This window comes from Magnolia sinica, chromosome 17, assembly GCF_029962835.1.
Source record: "Magnolia sinica isolate HGM2019 chromosome 17, MsV1, whole genome shotgun sequence".
NCBI classification, from domain to species: domain Eukaryota; kingdom Viridiplantae; phylum Streptophyta; class Magnoliopsida; order Magnoliales; family Magnoliaceae; genus Magnolia; species Magnolia sinica.
The window spans coordinates 983355-1001155 of NC_080589.1; the positions used below are offsets into that span (position 1 = coordinate 983355).

A 17801-nucleotide genomic window follows, 5' to 3' on the forward strand; every position below is an offset into this window, starting at 1 on the left:
GAAGGACATCAATCCACCATCAGTCATCTCGGATTCATTGAACATAGCATGCTTGAATTCTTTAAACATCGCCTAACTGTTTCCTGTGAATAGCAGATCATCAACATATAGGCATGCTATGAGGATGTCGCCATGAGCATTTTTCTTGATGTAGACTGCATGCTCATATGGACATTGGGTGAAGCTGTTCTCTTGAAGATAGTTGTCGATGCGTGCATTCCAAGCACGAGGAGCCTGCTTCAACCCATAAAGGGCTTTCTTCAGTCGATACACTTTGTGTTCCTCCCCTTGAATAACAAAACCTTCAGGTTGGTCAACATAGACCTCTTCTTCCAGAATTCCATTCAGGAATGCAGATTTCACATCTAGTTGGTAGATCATCCAACTATGATGGGCTGCAAGGGAGATAATCATCCTTACAGTGTCAAGGCGAGCAACAGGAGCGAAGACTTCTTCATAATCCACCCCGTATTTCTGTTTGTAACCCTTTGCTACGAGCCTTGCCTTGTAGTGATCAATTTCACCATTAGCATTTCGCTTGATCTTGTACACCCATTAACGCCAATAGTTCTTTAACCTTGAGGAAGTAGAGTCAGATCTATGTATTGTTTTTCTCAATGGCATGGATCTCCTCTTCCATAGCTGTCCTCCAACATTCTTCTTTTATAGCCTCCTCAAATGTAAGAGGCTCGTGGTCCGCATACAAGCAAAACAAATTTACTTCCTCAGTTTCGGCGTAGATATCGTTTAGGCTCCTCATTTTGATAGGAGTCAAGGGTGAAGGAGAACTGGATGATGACGTGCTGGCTGAATTTTGATTTGATGGAATACTTCTAGAGGAGATGGAACGTATCGCTGGACTTCTGCGTGCAGACGTTTCGGCGGAAGAGGGTGTTGCAGGTGTCTGCTCTTGGTTCTCATGCTTCTCTTCTTCATGTTCTTCAACCGTGACTTAATTTTCTTTGGCCAAATCTTCCTCGTTCCATTTTCAAGCATCTTCCTCGCAGAATACTACATCTCTACTCACCACCACTTTATTGGTTAGGGATTGTAAAGCTTGTACGCCTTCGATACTTCACTGTAGCTGATGAAGATGCACTTCTTGCCACGATCATCATGCTTTTTCCTTCTCGCTTCTAGAACTTGAGCATAGGCGACACACCCAAAGATCTTTAGGTGCGCCACACTTAGTTTGTAGCCACTCCATGCCTCCTGTGGTGTCATGTTTCTTACGCTCTTGGTTGGACACCGATTGAGCAAGTAGGCAGTACATGCAACTGCCTCTGCCCAGAAGCTTTTTGGCATGCCTTTCTCTTTGAGCATGGTTCTTATCATGTCGAGGATGGTGCGGTTCTTTCGTTCCGCAATGCCATTCTGCTGTGGCGTGTAGGCTGTAGTGTGCTGTTGCTTGATTCCTTGATCCCTGCAATACTCTTGAAAGGCATTTGAGGTGTACTCTCCACCTCTGTCAGATCTAAGGGTTTTGATTTTAAGACCACTTTCTTTTTCAACAAGGGCCTTAAAATTTTTAAAAATAGTAAAAGTAGCAGACTTTTCTTTGATTACATACACCCACAATTTTCTACTGAAATCGTTAATGACGGTAATAAAGTATTTATTACATCCAAGAGAGATTGGCTCCAATGGTCCACAGATGTCAGTGTGAATCAACTGAAATGGTTCTCTTACTCTTCGGGATACTCCACTCGGAAAGGAGTTCCTTTGTTGCTTGCCGAGTGCGCACGCCTCACACACATGTTCTGGAGCTTCAATAGTGGGCAATCCATACACCATACTTGATGAGGATAAGAGTTTAAGGCCACTAAAATGGAGATGCCCAAAGCGAAGATGCCATCTCCATGAATTATTCTTCACGAGTCCATAAAGACACTTCTCAGCCTTTGTGTTAATATGGAGCGGAAACATGCGATTCTTTGTCATATGGACTTGAGCCACAAGTCTCCCGTGTGCATCTCTTATAGAGAGAGAATAGTTTTCCATGTGTATGACATACCCCTTCTCAAGGAGTTGGCTGATACTGAGGATGTTACTTTTCATGTTTGGTACGTAATACACATTGAAGATAAAATTTAGTACACCATTCTTCTGATAGATTTTAACTTTTCCTTTACCTTTCACATGAACTTTTGATGAGTCTCCTAGACTTACATTGCCACGAGCATCTTCTGCCAGTTCCACAAACAGCTCCTTCTTTCCACACATGTGGTTACTCGCACCAGAGTCGAGATACCACACGTCATGTTGATCATATGCTTCTTCTTGTGCAAGAAGAAGTGTGGAGTCTTCTTTTTCATGATTTGATGCTTCTGCATAATTAGAATGGTCATCTTGATCTACTGGTTTGCTCCAGCAGACTGAAGCATAATGACCGAACTTGTTACAATTGTAACATTGAATATTTTTTGTATTTCCACGTCCACGTATAGATCGACCTCTACCATTTCCTCTTCCACATAAATTGGTAATCTTTTGGTGATTTTGTGATTGGCTTGGATAATATCCACGCCCTCTGCCTCTTACACGATTGCTAGTGCCACGGCCCCCTCGTTGTGTATGACCATTCTTTTGTTCATTTAGAGTCAACTTAGACTCTAAGGCATGTTCAAGCATTGAACCCGCATTCTTTTGCATTCGTTGCTCATGTACTTGCAACGAGCCCATCAATTCTTCAATGGATAGATTTTCTAAGTCCTTTGATTCTTCTATGGCAACAACCACATGTTCAAATTTGGTTGTGAGGAATCGAAGTACTTTTTCAACAACTCGTACATCTTCGATCTTTTCACCATTTCTTTTCAAGTTGTTAACAATAACAAGTAACCTTGAAAAAAAATCAGAAATGGTCTCACCTTCCTTCATGTGTGAGGTCTCGAATTCGGCTCTAAAAGTTTGGAGACGAACCTTCTTCACACGATCAACTCCTTTGAAGATTGTGCTAAGAATCTCCCATGCTTGCTTGCATGTTGTCGCTTCAGCGATCCGTTCAAAGGTGGACTCATCCAACCCTTGATAGACAAGAAACAGAGCCTTCTTGTCCTTCTTTCTTTGATCTTTGAGGACCGCCCTTTGATCAGCGGTATAGAGAGCTTCTTCTTCCATTGTGGGTTCTACATACCCATCACTGACGATATCCCATAGATCTTGGGATCCGAACAAAGCCTTCATCTGGATGCACCAGTTTTCATAGTTATCCTTAGATAACTTTGGAATCTGCGGCTGGATGGACGCCATCACTTTTTCACACTACAGTTCAACAACCCTTTTTCTTGGTGTAGCAGTGGCAACACCTTGATCACACGATCTGAACCTTCAAATGATACCTGGTCCCACAGGATCGTCTTGCTTTGATACCAATTTGTTGGCTGTACTAGCCAGAACTATTCTTGAAAGCTATAAAAATAAAAACCTTTTTTATTTAATTATTTTTTTTCTTCCTTTTCACTTGCTGCGCTTGTGCTGCACTCACTTGCTGTAATCGGCTACACAATGTGCCTTTTATAGGCTTTTGCACCTAATGTGAAATACCTAATATGCCCTCATTCTATACCATTAACTACATTTAATCCATCAGTTTCAAACGTTTGGAAATCCACCAGCCACAACACGTGCAAAATATGGAAATTCCAATAACCATAATGTGTGGCTGTTTCAAATGCCATGAAAATTGTAGCATCTGAACCGTCCATTTGGCTTGGAGAAGGAACATATCATGAAGTACGGATTCTAGTTTGGAAACAAGGTGAAGAAGACAATTCTGCCATTGAGAGTTGTTTAAATATCTCCGATGCAAGCCTAAGAATATATATTTCTTGAAGCCAGTATGGAGGAGTGAAATCTTTGCTGCAACTTCCATGCTAGGACGACCATGAAATGTAAGAGCAACCTTCAAGGCTCTTAGATGGAGGTGTATCCATCACAGATCCAATCAAAACGTAGGTCTAGGATTACCAATGTGATAAAAGTTTCATTTTAGCTAGTATGGATCAGATGCTCGTTGAACTTAGAGGCCATAACATGCTTAAGAAGAAATGAGTTTTTTGAAAATTTTTTTTGATAAGACAATGAGAGAGAAGATGTGGTATAGGTTAAGGATGGGAGAGAAGATGTGTTAATGGTATATACACATGAAAACCTCAATCCTACAACCTAGACCCTTAACCCATGACAACATCGACAACACATGACAACCTAACATCCTCGATCCAGACCTCGTCTGTGGGGCCCACCATCGAGTATGTGCCGAAGTCATTCGAGCGTTGGATCTACCTCATTTTTACACTCATACCTTAAAATGATACGAGAAAAGGGATGGCCAGTGTGGATAAACATATACATCATGGTGGGCCTCAAAAAGATGTGTTGTTCGTGGTTAGTTACTCGACTTGGCACATGGGTACAAAATCCAGGCTGCTCATCATTAGATGGGTCCACTATATGTACAACATAATGCCCAAAAATCATCCTACTTCATAAGGCATAAATAACAGTTTGATCCAAAACTTATGTGGCCCAAGGAAATTTTCAACGGTAAGCATTCAATCCCCATTGTTTCTTGTTGTGTGGTCCACTTACGTTTTAGATTAGCATCATTTTTGGGCTCATACCTTGAAATTATCCGAGAAAAGGGATGGATGGCGTGGATAAACAGATACATCACAGTGGGCCCCAAAAAGTTGTGGCATTCTTTGCTGTAGATGGGTGGGAGTAGGATGCAATCCGCTTGCCTGGTGGATGCGGATTTCAACTGTGCAAAAGCATTTGCAGGAAGTTTCTAGCCATAGCAACATGTGGGGTCCACTGTGATGTTTGTGAGAAATCCACCATGTCCATCTATTTTGCAAGCTCATTTTAGGATACGAGACAAAAAATGAGAAAGATGAAACACTCAAGTGGGCTCAATTTCTTTTCTCGGTTTCAATGGTAAGCATTTCTTTCCCTATTTTTCCCTCTTGTATGGCCCAGGTAAGTCTTGGATTTGGATTAGGATGGATTTCTCGCAAATATCAGGTTAGTCCTCAAATAAGTTCCCAAAGTAGGAACTTTGCAAAAAAAAAAAAAAATCCGCAAATACGCAGCTCCTGCCGCATTCATTGCATGACTGTCGCGGCGCTCAAGGCTTTCATTCTTCTTCTTCTTCTTCTTCTTCTTCTCTCTGTATTTTTATTTTTATTTTATTTTTTATGTTTCAACTTTTGATCCTGAAATGAATATTTTAGAAAAGTTTTCCATTTGAAGCATTTGGTCATACCACGGGGCACGAGGCCATTTTGATCAAAATCCATTTATTAATTTATAATGATAATGAGCTACAAAAGATAAATCCTCAGTAAATAAAATAAAATCAGAAAATATGGAACATTCTTTCTAAGGATATTGTGCTCCACATGACCACTAATATACTCAAATATACGGCAATGTATGTATACATAAGGAAAAATACTATAACAGTCATTAACATGAAAGGTAGCCCGCCTTATAGATTGAAGATTTTGTAATACTTAAAAAACATACATATCTATTTTACCCATGAAGAGGTTGTAGAATGACGGGAAGGCCAAACTGTGGTTGCAGGGTGATTTTGATTATTGGCGAATGCTTATATTGAGGAGAGAGGGTGAAAGTAAACCTCTGAAGGATCATGGCAATCACCATCTTCGTTTCAATCATGGCAAAGGTCTGCCCAATGCATACTCTTGGGCCAGTTGAGAATGCCAATAAAGCATTCGGATGCTTCGCTGCTCTCGCAATCCCATCCACAAATCTCATGGGTTTGAACTCGTCTGCATCCTCGCCCCAGTACTTCTTGTTCCTATGAATCATAGGCACTGGAATTGATATTTCAATGTCCTTTGGGATCGAAATATCTCCCAACTTCATATCTCTAGAAGCCATTCTTGTCATTATGGCTACTGGGGGATATAGCCTCAGGGTTTCTAGAAGAACCATGTTCACCTACAAAATATTCACAGTCGTTATTAATGCAAAATAAAACCATCATCTTAAGTTTATAATAAGTGAATTATATAGATATTAGTCTTCATTCATTTGTTCTTGATGCAGAAGAAAAGATAGATTATTATTTGTAAATTTCACTGGTATTATAAATCTTAAAAATCAAGGTACATGGAGGAAATCTGAAAGATTTCCCTTGTATGTAATCATGGTTCTCAAACTTGTTGACTCCAAACTCGGTCAAATGACTCAACATTCCACATTTCGAGTTAACTCACTTTACAGACTTAGGTTGGCTGATTAATATAGAAAAAGAAATAAGGTTTATTCTTGACAACCTCTCTCTGTTTTTGTTAAATAAAAGCATTTAGTGTCCTTCTAACATTATTCCCTATAAATAGTATGTATTTCATTTGGTGACATCAAAGAGTCCATTTATTAGGTATGGTGATATTGTAGGATATGTTTCAGGATTGGATAGGATAGGATCCTTCTTTTTGAATTGATTTTTAATTGATTACATTGTGCAAAGATTGTTTTTCTTACCAATTTCAGCTTGCTGAGCTTGTCGGCATCTGGGATTTCCATCCCACATTCCCTCAACACTTCTTCTCTGAGTTTCTCCTGCCACTCATTGTGTAAGCTCAACAATAACGTAGTCCAAGATAGTAAATGAGATACAGTGTCATGGCCCCCAAAGAAGAATGTCTTGCACTCATCTATTATCTCATCCATGTCCAGCTGACCGCCTTGCTTTCTACTGGATTTGGCCATCGGTATTCCCAGCAAGAATCCAAGTAGGTCATCCCCATAGCTAGAGTACTCTGAGTGTCTTCCATCATCTGAATTCAGTTTTTTCTCTATGATACGCTTAAGAGTATTCCTTGCCCTTCTCTTTAGTTTCCACGTTTGAACATTCCAACTAGTAGGAATATATCTGCAAATAAAAGTAGATACATATCAGAAATATCATGAAAATTTCTTCTAAAACCGAGCTGATCCATGGTCATTCAAGGCAAAAAAAAAAGGATAATCCTCCCAATTGGGTTTCTTAATTGTGCCACCCCAAACACTTAGAGATCTTAAAACGTACGGTGGTTCATACCAGACAGTTCAACCAAATATTCATTTGATACTTCAAAATTTCATCACATGGACCATCCCATTTCAATGGCACAATCTGCTATATTGGTTTCCTAAGAGGTGGCTGCTATATTGGTTTCCTAAGAGGTGGCATGTATGAAACCATGATCGTCGTTTCATTGCAAGTTGTTTTTAAAATACAGATTTGAACTAGGAAAAAGAGTTTCGAAGTGATGTAATTACTGGCAGCCGGGGAAGAAGACATCATGAAGAGAAGCTGCTGCACGTTGTATAAGCTCCTTTTGAACTTCAAAGACTTCCTTCCCTTCCATGTAACTACTTCCAAAAGCAGTTTGGGTGAGTATATCTGCAGTAAGCTGTAGAAATTCTTCACTTATATCCATTTCTTTATACTTCTCCTCGGTTTGAATTGCCTGCTCTTGCCACCCATCGAGCACTGATAATATGCAAGCTGCCATTCTCTTTGTCATCACCTTTCAAAACCCGATGCCGCAGATAAGAAGTTCATTTTAGTACAAGAATCAAAACAACATATGCACATTCAATGTTCTGTACTCTTGGGGAAAATTCCGTCTTATGAAAGATTGATGGACATGTAATAATTATGAGATTGCTGCTATTACTTTGGCATCATCATGTTTGACATCTGAACAGTCACATGCCCAACACTTAGTGTACGTTTGGATGCACTGTTGAATTGCAATTTCTAATTAAGTATAATTCAAAATCACTAGTTTTTGTAACGTTTGCAAGTCAAATTCACTTGTGCATCCAAACATGGCCCTAAGTAATCAATAAACATGGTGGCGTTCATGAATATGGTGGGGCTGTTTGTATCTATGTCACATTGTGGTTACTGTAAATACTATGTCTTTTTTTTTGACTCAGTGACTCGGATGGACATGGTCAATACTGAGTTGAGTCACGACTCGCCTCAGTGAGGAGTGACTCATCCAAGTCTGGCCTATATGCAGTTTTGCACTACTGACTTGTGGCGTCGAACTGACTCAGATTTGACTGAGTCCAAATACATGCAACACAATTAGGATAGCATGTGAGAGAGCCCGGAACTAAGCCATGTCCTGCTCTGACCCATCAGTTGAGGACCCATCTACAAGCCGGCTGATGTAGAGAAGGCCGGATTGGAGGCGGAAGTGATTAGGACTGTCGGAACACTAATGCAGGCATATCTCGCAAACTGGAATGAGATATTCGATGTACAATATATAAGTTTGGGTAGGAGAAGCTATTTTTGCCAACCAACTCTGCTACGCCGGGTTGCGCACGCCCAATTTGCGAGATTCCATTAGATCATCAAAAGTCCATTTTAATTTCGTTTAAGTTCTATCATAACTCTTGATCCTTCGTTAGGTGTCTTGCCCAACATGAAAAAGGGCTTAGAAAATTTAGGATTTTGACCAAAAACAATGAAGTCTAGTAGAAATCATGACCATCTATAAATAGTAAACTATAAGTCACGTTTTTAGAGAGTTTGAGTTGGAGTTTGATTCTGAAACTTATTCCTAGATTTGATATCATTATTTAAAGGATTGTAAATTCATTTTTATCATCAATCAATTAATTTTGAAACTTATTCCTAGATTTGATATCATTATTTATAGGATTGTACAATCATTTTTATCATCAATCAATTAATTTTCAAATTTCTTATAACTTATTTCTATTTTCCCTCGTGGATTTGAGGAATCTCTGTGGGGGGGGTGGGGGGGGTCTAAAGAAAGTCGGTGGATTCAGAGTAATTTTCCCTTGAAGAGATGGTGCTTGACCTCATCACATCCATCCCTGCGTCACCAGCCCATCTTGTGCTTGGATAATTTGGCCGACAATGGCTTGGGCCCACTAGTAAAATGCTTAGCCTAACAATTTTAGATAGACCGGGCTAGGGTGGTATGAGCTTTCAGGCCTTCACAATCGGATGGGGTGGTATGGGCTTTCAGGCCTTCACAATCGGATTCATAGGTGGGTTGAGATCACAGTGGATTTGATAAGAGGGGTGGACCGTTGATTGCACATGGCCCCATTCAAGTAAGGGCCTGAAATTTGTATGGTATGACCATTTTTTACTTTTGCCAACAATTTTGAATTCTTGTGAATACAGTAGAAAATGGGCCAAGAGTGGATGGTTTAGGCCCATAATTTGAATAGATCACGGTCCACTTGGGCAGGGTTCATTCCAATGCTTGATTTCATTAGATGCAGCTCGACAAGGCTGTCCTGATTTTCAGGCCACAGCACATGCACGAGATGGCCCAATTGAAGAACGGCTTGGATTAGAAATAAATAAGTGGGTATCGCACCTTGATTTTGTCGACATTGAAAGCTGGGCTGACAATCCTCCGATGCCTGACCCAATCAAGACCATTGACGAAAACCAAACCCTTGCCCAGAGTGGCAGCTAAGGGAGGGCGAGCCTTGGACTTGGGGTAGAAACCGAACTTGATTGATAACACTTCCTTGGCCAGCTCTGGCTCGGTTATGCATATACGTGGCTGGGTCCCAAACCAATACAGGAACGTTTCTCCTGTTCAACCCACCATACAGTTTACAAAGTAGCATCATGTTTATAATAATAATAATAATAATAATAATAATAATAAAATAGCTTAGTGCAATATGGATGACAATGAAAAGCCACTCAAATTCTTTTTGGTCCGACCGGCACGATTAATGTGTCTCCATTTGTTGGAAAGGTTAAAATGCAGTTCATATTTTTTTTGAGAACCATAGAAACACTTAGACAAATCAAGTAAAGTACACGCATTCACACAACCAAGTCTAAACAAGAACAATCTGAATTTTATGTGAAAAAATATTTACGGAAAAAAACCACGGCACAAAACAATAATGATCCACTATGAAAGCAAAAATTATAAGAGAGAGATTTCTGATTCGAACACACATTCAATCTTCCTCACAAGCCAAGCTATATCCTTGAAACCCTTAGGAATGAATTTAGAAAAATTAGAACACCTCTCTTGCTTCCGAAATCCTAATTATACACATATATATAGCTTTTATGAGAATCACAATCGAAATAAAAAACAAACCCGCACTTACCTAATTTTGCGCATGTGTTTGATGGCAATTCAATGGCATCGACAGTCTGTTGATAACATCGAAATCCTTCGATGACATCGACAGTCTGTTGATAACATCGAACTCCTTCGATGGCATCGAGAAATTATCAAAACGTTCCAGAAAGAAAACATAGACTTTTCAGATTTTTCTGATGATATCGAACACTTGTTCGATGGCATCGAAATCTGCTCGATGGCATTGATAGGCTTTATTGCTCACAAATTGAAGGCATCAACAACAACAAAACCATAAAGGAACATGATACAAACATGATACAATACAGCCTACTATGCAAATTGGATAGAAGTGGTTTGGCGCGGCTTGTAGATGGCCCTATATCAAGCTAATTAGGTGATTACAGCTAGAGCTCGGTAGAATCCGACCAGATGCAGCGGATCCGACCTGATTCGGCGGATCTAACCCGATCCGAACCGAATCAAAGGCCTAGATCAATGCGGTTCGAGTAGGACCACTCAGATCCGATCGTACATCAGATCGAGTTCGGATCGTGATCAATCCGGGCTGATTCGATCTGATTCGATTCGATTCGGTCGGGTACTATATAAGTAATACTTTTTATTTTCATTGTTTTACTACACGCCTCACCTGAATGAAACCCTAATCCCTCCCTTCTCTTTCTCTGCTCGAACGGCGCCACACCCACCCATCTCTCTCTCTCTCTCTCTCTCTCTCTCTCTCTCTCTCTCTCCTCCTTTCTCTCCTTCTTTCCCACCTCTCCTTCTCTCTTCCTCTCTCTGCTAATCTTGATTCAGCTCGACTGGACAGACTCAACTCAATTCGACTCAGTTCGGTTTCCCTAACTGAATCGGACTCAGTTTGGGTCAGGCCAGCAAGGATTCAGATCAGATCGAGTCAGTCCTGCTGGATTCGGTTCCGGATCGAATTGAGTTTGGGTCAAGTTCTTGGAAAAATCGGATCAAACCAAGTTGGACCCAATCTGATCCGACTCGACTCGATGCCCACCTCTAATTACATCCATTCAAATTTCAATGAAACCTTTGTGATAATGGCAGTACTATGACACACTTCCTGTACATTTTTCATGCAATCCAGGGTTCATTCCTCCTATCAACAGATTTGTTGATCTTGGTGGGCCACCTGGCCACACTATTTACGAACTTGCTCGGGAATAAGGTTGGAAATGCGCCAACTGGATCATAGCTTATGCATGCAGGCACTCCACTTCGGTAGCGCCTAGTGATCCCTGCTCGGTACTGGCCGGTGCTGGAAAAACTCTGTGGGCCCAACCATGATGTCTGTGTCTTATCCATGCCATCTGTCCATTTCCAGTCCCTGCTCGGTACTGGCCGGTGCTGGAAAAACTCTGTGGCCCAACCATGATGTATGTGTCTTATCCATGCCATCTATCCGTTTCCAGTCCCTGCTCGGTACTGGCCAGTGCTGGGAAAACTCTGTGGGCCCAACCATGATGTATGTGTCTTATCCATGCCATCTATCCATTTCCAGCTCATCTTAGGGCATGATCCGAAAACTGAGTCAGAGCTAAACCTCAGGTGGACCCCATCTGAGATTTGCATCTGACTCAGTAATGAGATCATGTCCTAAAATGACATGGAAAAATGAATGGACGGTATAGATAAAACAATTACATCATGGTGGGGCCCACGTAACTTTTTCCAGCACCAATCAGTATGGGAGGGATCACTGCCGATTCCGAGTCCCTGGGACATTTCATCACCATTTCAAAAATGGTGCTGTCATCCGCCGTAAAAGATGATATATATACTTGTACGACAATCCAGACCATCCAAATCACCAATCTGGTTTTTATGGTTGTATATTGACCACTCCCTATCTTATATTTAACCATTCATTTAAAACCCACCAATTGGATGGTTAGGTTGGGATGGTCATTGTGATATTTGAGCTATGCTCCATCTACGATGCACCTCACGATTTGGATGGCCTGGATGGAGGAAGCTGTGGGACACATGTAAGGATCAAGGAAAAATAGTTAGAGAAGAGAAGGGAGAAGAAAGTGACCATGCAGTGAGAGCCATTTGCAGTAGTGAGGCAGGATCTTGGGGATGATGTCTTGTGTGTGAGTGTCCAGAACCTTCTCGCTTGCAACCTTCTTTAGGTCCTTTATTTCTTCAAAAGAGCCTGATATGAAAAAGTAACGTGGGCCTGTTATCCCTTGTTTCTCAAACCATCTTGTCAAGGCATAAGGCCTCCATGCAAGCTTTTGGAAGACCTTCCAAACTGGGAGTAGTGCAAGCACTACCAAAGTCACCCAAAGCATGTCCATGAGCGAGAGAGAGAGAGAGAGAGAGAGAGAGAGAGAGAGAGAGAGGTGATTATTTGTAGGAGCTCAGGAAGGTGGTGAGGTACGCAAATGCGTGGATTGGTAAGAGAGAGACACACGGAGAGAGAGAGAATTGCGAATCCTGGGACGCGGATTTCCTGGGAAGCCTTTTGGCAGGAAGTTCCTGCGCGGTAAACTTACATGGGGCCCACCGTGATGTTTGTGAGAAATCTACCCCGTCCATACGTTTTACGAGATAAATTTAGCAGTTGAAATCAAAATTGAGAATGATGAAAGAATCAAGTGGGCCACACTAAAGGAAAAGGTGGGTAGGGAAATTTCTACCGTTGAAACCTCCCTGTGGTCGACAGTGTTGTTTAAATGCCATCATACCGTTCATAACGACATTACTAATGGGATGAACTGATAACAAAATTATTATCCTTATTCAAAGCTTACGTGGCCCCACGAATATTTCAACTGTGTACGTTGAATCCTCACGTTTTGGGTCCACTTGAGTATTGGATCCGGCTTATTTTTGGTCCCATGCTCTAAAATGATGTCACGTAAATAATAGGCGGCGTGGATTTCTCAAAAACGTCAATGTGGCCCCACCTAGATTTACAGTGCAGGATGAAGTCCGCGTCCCGAATACTGTTGGTAACTTCCTTCCTTGGTTCTATCGAAACGAAATCGGACTGCGTACTGAGTTACTCAGTACGCTCTCGTCGTACTGTGTAAGCTCTGTTGGGCCCACTGTGAATGTATCTGATCTATCCATGTTGTACATCCGATTTTCCATCTTATTTTAGGAGTTGAGACCAAAATTCATGCATACCCAAATATCAAGTGGACCATATCATAGGAAACAGTTGGAATAATGACTTCCACCGTTAAAACCTTTATAGGGCCCACAGTGATTTAATTCTCATCCAACCTGTTCAAAAGATCACACAGGATGAAGGGAAAACACAATACATCACACAGACCTGGATGAAGGGAAAACACAAATACAAGCTTGATTCAAAACTTCCGTGGCCTCCAATAAATTTTCAACGGTAGATGTTCAATTCACACTTTTTCCTATGGTGTGGCCCATTTGAGGTTCGTATATAATTCGTTTTTAGTCTCAATCCTAAAATTATCTGTTAAAATGGATGAACAGAGTGGATAAAATACATAAATCACGGTCAACTCCACAGAGTTTACTCCGGATTACTCAGTATGCAATCCGCTTCCTATCGAAATCACTCATCTGATGGAAGCGGATTGGCAGGTGTACCACACATCAACTACATAGCTGGTGTATGTAGGTCAGCAAGTTATGTGGGTTTAATAATGAGGTATGTGTTATATCCAAGCCGTCCATCCATTTTGTGAGTTCTTATTAAGTCTTGAAACAAAAAATAAGACTGATCTAACTATCAAGTGGACCATACTGCAAAAAGCAGTGGGTGATTGAACATCTACCATTGAAACCATTTTAGGGGTTACAGAAGTTTTGGATCAATATGAAATTTGTCTTTCTTATTCATCTAGGTCTTTGTGACCTTATGAACATATTGGATGGAAAATAAACGTTATGGTGGGCCTAAGAAATTTTTAACAGTGAAAGTCATTATCCCACTGCTATTTGTGGTGTGGTCCAGTTGATCTTTGGATATGATTCATTTTTTGGATAATGTTCTAAAATGATCTTGAAAAATGGATGAACAGTGTGGATATAATAAATACATCACTGTGGGGCCCATGTGACTTTGATCTCCTTTGAACCGTTCGTACAACTCGGAGCTCATGGAGCGTCAGCGTTCGTCTTCGCCATACCTACACCAGCTATATACCTGGTGTGTGGTACACTAGCCAATCCGCTTCCTCATCTGATGGCCCCATCATAGATGGTCCATCTTCCTAAAATCTTTGCCCCCATCATGGATGGACCATTCTCCCAAATTGAAAGATCCTAGCCATTGAATCTTTGGCCTTTCCTCCACTATATGGGCAGAAACTGGGTATGCTAAACCCCTGCCGGGACCTAGCTAGAGATCATCGATAGTCTTGTGAGGGGCTTTGTGGGCCCGTTGTGATGTATGTGTTTTGGCCCCACCGTCCATCCATTCTGACAAATCATTTTACGTGATGAACCCAGAAAGGAGGCAGGTTGAATGCTCAAGTGGGCCATAGCAAACGAAATAGTGGGGATTGAATACCCACTTCTAAAAACCTCTTGGGGGCCACAGATGTTTTGGATCAAGCTGATGCTTATGTTTTCCCTTCATCTAGGTTAATGTAACATATTATATGGCAAACAAACATCACTGTGGGCCTCATGAAGGTTTCAATGTGAGGGTCATTGTCACCACTACTTCTTTACTTGGTCCACTTGTGCCTCAAATCTGCCTCCTTTTTTGATCATGGTCTAACAGCTTGGATAAAACACACATATATCACAATGGCCCCGTAACGTGTTGCGCAGCACGCTAACAATGCAGTGAACTGAGATTCAATCTCCGATCTCACCCAAAAATGATAAACAAGAAGAAATATAAACCAGAAAAAGAATCAAAGCATTTCAAACAAACCATAAGACAAGATATACATGGAAAAATCCCAACAAGGGTAAAAAACCACGGATGTAAACTTCCACTATGAAGAAAAACAAAGATTACAAGATAATATACTAACTTCTCCCTTTGAAGTACAGAGAAAACCCTTTGCCCACACCTTAGAATAACTCTCATGATGCCTAGAATAGGGACTCCTATTTATAGTTTAGGCAACTCTCCTTTCGTACCTCTGTAAAAACTGACTCAAAAGTCCGCAGTCCGCATTAAATCCGGAAACGAATCTGTGTAACCTCGACTGGTCGAGCATGGGCCTCAACCAGTCGAGTACCGCGGAACGAAAAAATCGATGCTCGCTGGACTTTGAGTCGAGCCAGTCCACGACTGGTCGAGTGGACTGGTCGAGTAGGGCATTCGACTGGTCGAGCGGCCACCTAGATGTGGCTCCACATATTAACAATCTTCCACTTGGAGATAGATTGCCATAAACTTGAAGACCAATCAGGAGTTTTCTCTGTACTTCTTCATCCGGAGTACACCACCTCCCCGTCTTCAAACCTAAAGACCAATCAAAGCTGAACAGAGCTTCAGCTTCTCCAGTATGACCGCCTTGGTCAGCATATTTGTAGGATTCTCACTTGTATGAATCTTCTCTAGAGCAATCGATCCATCTTAGTAACGAACGTATGAAGTGATATCGATGTCAATATGCTTGGTCCTTCAATGAAAAACTGAATTCTTAGCCAAGTGTATTGCACTCTGACTGTCACTATATATCTTGCAATCTGCTTGCTTCTTACCTAACTCTTTCATGAAACCTTGCATCTACACCATCTCCTTACACGCTTCTGTAGTTGCAATATATTTTGCTTCCGTTGTACTGATAGATACTATCTTTTGTAACTGAGAGACCCAACTGACTGCAGCACTACCCAGAGTAAAGATATAACCTTTAGTGTTTCTTCTGCTATCGATATCTCATGCCAAATCTGAATTCACGTAGCCTTGTAGCTTCATTTTCGATTCACCATAGCACAACCCTACATCCTTAGTACCTACTAGGTATCTAAGAATCCACTTTACAGCTTTCCAATGTTCCTTCCTAGGGTTGTTCATGAACCTGCTAACAACTCCTACTGTTTGAGAAATGTCTGGTCTCGTGCTCACCATAGCATACATGAGACTCCCAATAGCTGACGCGTATGAGACTTTAGTCATGTAGTCCCGTTCCTCCTACATCTTTGCACCTTGCTCTTTAGATAGTTTGAAGAGGTTGGCTAATGGAGTGCTAACCAGTTTTGTACCTCCCATATTGAATCGATCAAGTACCTTGAATATGTACTCTACTTGTGACAAAACCAGTTTCTTGTTTTTCCTGTTAAGTTTTATCCTCATCCTTGTGACAAATCCTTCATAGCAAATTCTCTAGACAGTTGTCTTTTGAGATTTGCGATGTCCTTCATACTTGAACCGGCCACAAGCATATCATCACCGTACAGAAGAAGGATGATTTATGACGTATCAAACTTCTTCAAATAGTAACAGTGGTCTGCATGACATTTCCTGTAACCGTTTCCCAACATAAAACTGTCGAACTTCTTGTACCACTTCCTTAGGGCCTGCTTCAGGCCATATAGACTTTTCTTCAGTCTACACACCTTATTCTCCTTTCTTGGTGCCACGTATCCTGTCGGCTAATGCATATATATATATATATATATATATATATTTCAAGGTCTCTATGAAGAAAGGCCGTCTTAACATCTAGTTGCTGTAGATGTAAGTCCTCTATAGCCACTATACTCAAGACCATGCGAATCGTAGACATTTTCACTACCGGTAAAAATATTTCAGTGAAATCGATACCTGCCTTTTATTGAAACCCTTTCACAAGCAGTCTGGCCTTGTGTCATTTCAAACCATCGTGCTCTTCTTTTAGTCTGTAAACCCACTTGTTATGAAGAGCTTTCTTACCCTTGGGTAGAGTGACTAGCTTCCATGTACAATTAGACTCAAGAGAGTCCATCTCATCATCCATGGCCTGCTCCCACTTAACTCGTGTATCTAACTGTAATGCCTCTTCAAAATACTCTGGTTCACCATTATCTGTTAACAGTAGATAATATAAGAAGGGTGAGTATTGGACCGTGGGTCTCCTCTCCCGAGTAGACCTCCTCACAACCGGTGTCTGTGGCTTTACTTCATAATGCTCCCGTGCATGATCATCCTGCGACGCTGTAACACCCGTGTCCGTTAACTCTTCCAACTCTACGAATTCTTTCTCCTCGGCCTTATTTTCCTGCACATTGTTCTTATGCATCACTTTTTCATTGAAGACTACATCTTTGCTTTTGATGATTTTCCTGTTTTCTGTATTCCAAAAACTGTAACCAAAATCATGCTGCCCGTAGCCTATAAACGTGCACCTCCTGGACTTCGCATCTAACGTGTTTCTGTGCTCTACATCAATGTGAACGTATGAAGTGCAACTGAACACTCTGAGATGTGCAAGGTTCACTTCTTTCCCAGTCCATGTTTCTTCTGGTAGCTCACCATCCATTGGTGTTGATGGACTTCTATTGATGAGATATGTGGTAGTATTCATAGTATCTACCTAAAACGTCTTCGGCAACCCTGCATGTAGCCTCATGCTCCTGGCGCGCTCAAGGATGGTACTGTTAATAGGCTTAGCCACACCATTCTGCTGCGGTGTTCCTAGAATCGTTTTCTAATGTTTGATTCCATTTGCTGCACAATACTCCTCAAATATCTTATCA

At 41.2% G+C, this 17801-nt stretch overlaps 1 protein-coding gene across 3 annotated transcripts in view; it reads right to left on the minus strand.

Annotated features, from left to right (window-relative positions):
• Nucleotides 1-5323: 5323 nt before the first annotated feature.
• LOC131231900 (cytochrome P450 709B1-like) overlaps nt 5324-17801 on the minus strand; it is a 94933-nt gene continuing 82455 nt past the window's right edge. For 2 of the 3 annotated variants that reach the window (XM_058228259.1, XM_058228262.1), the window contains exons 2-5: nt 9396-9619; nt 7300-7550; nt 6520-6910; nt 5324-5973 (exon numbers count right to left, since the gene is read on the minus strand). In XM_058228259.1, the coding sequence (XP_058084242.1) occupies nt 5542-5973; nt 6520-6910; nt 7300-7550; nt 9396-9619 (1298 nt within the window). In that variant the 3' untranslated portion in view covers nt 5324-5541. Of the gene's footprint in view, nt 5974-6519; nt 6911-7299; nt 7551-9395; nt 9620-12201; nt 12506-17801 lie in introns of those variants that run through there. The other variant, XM_058228261.1, reaches the window with a different exon arrangement.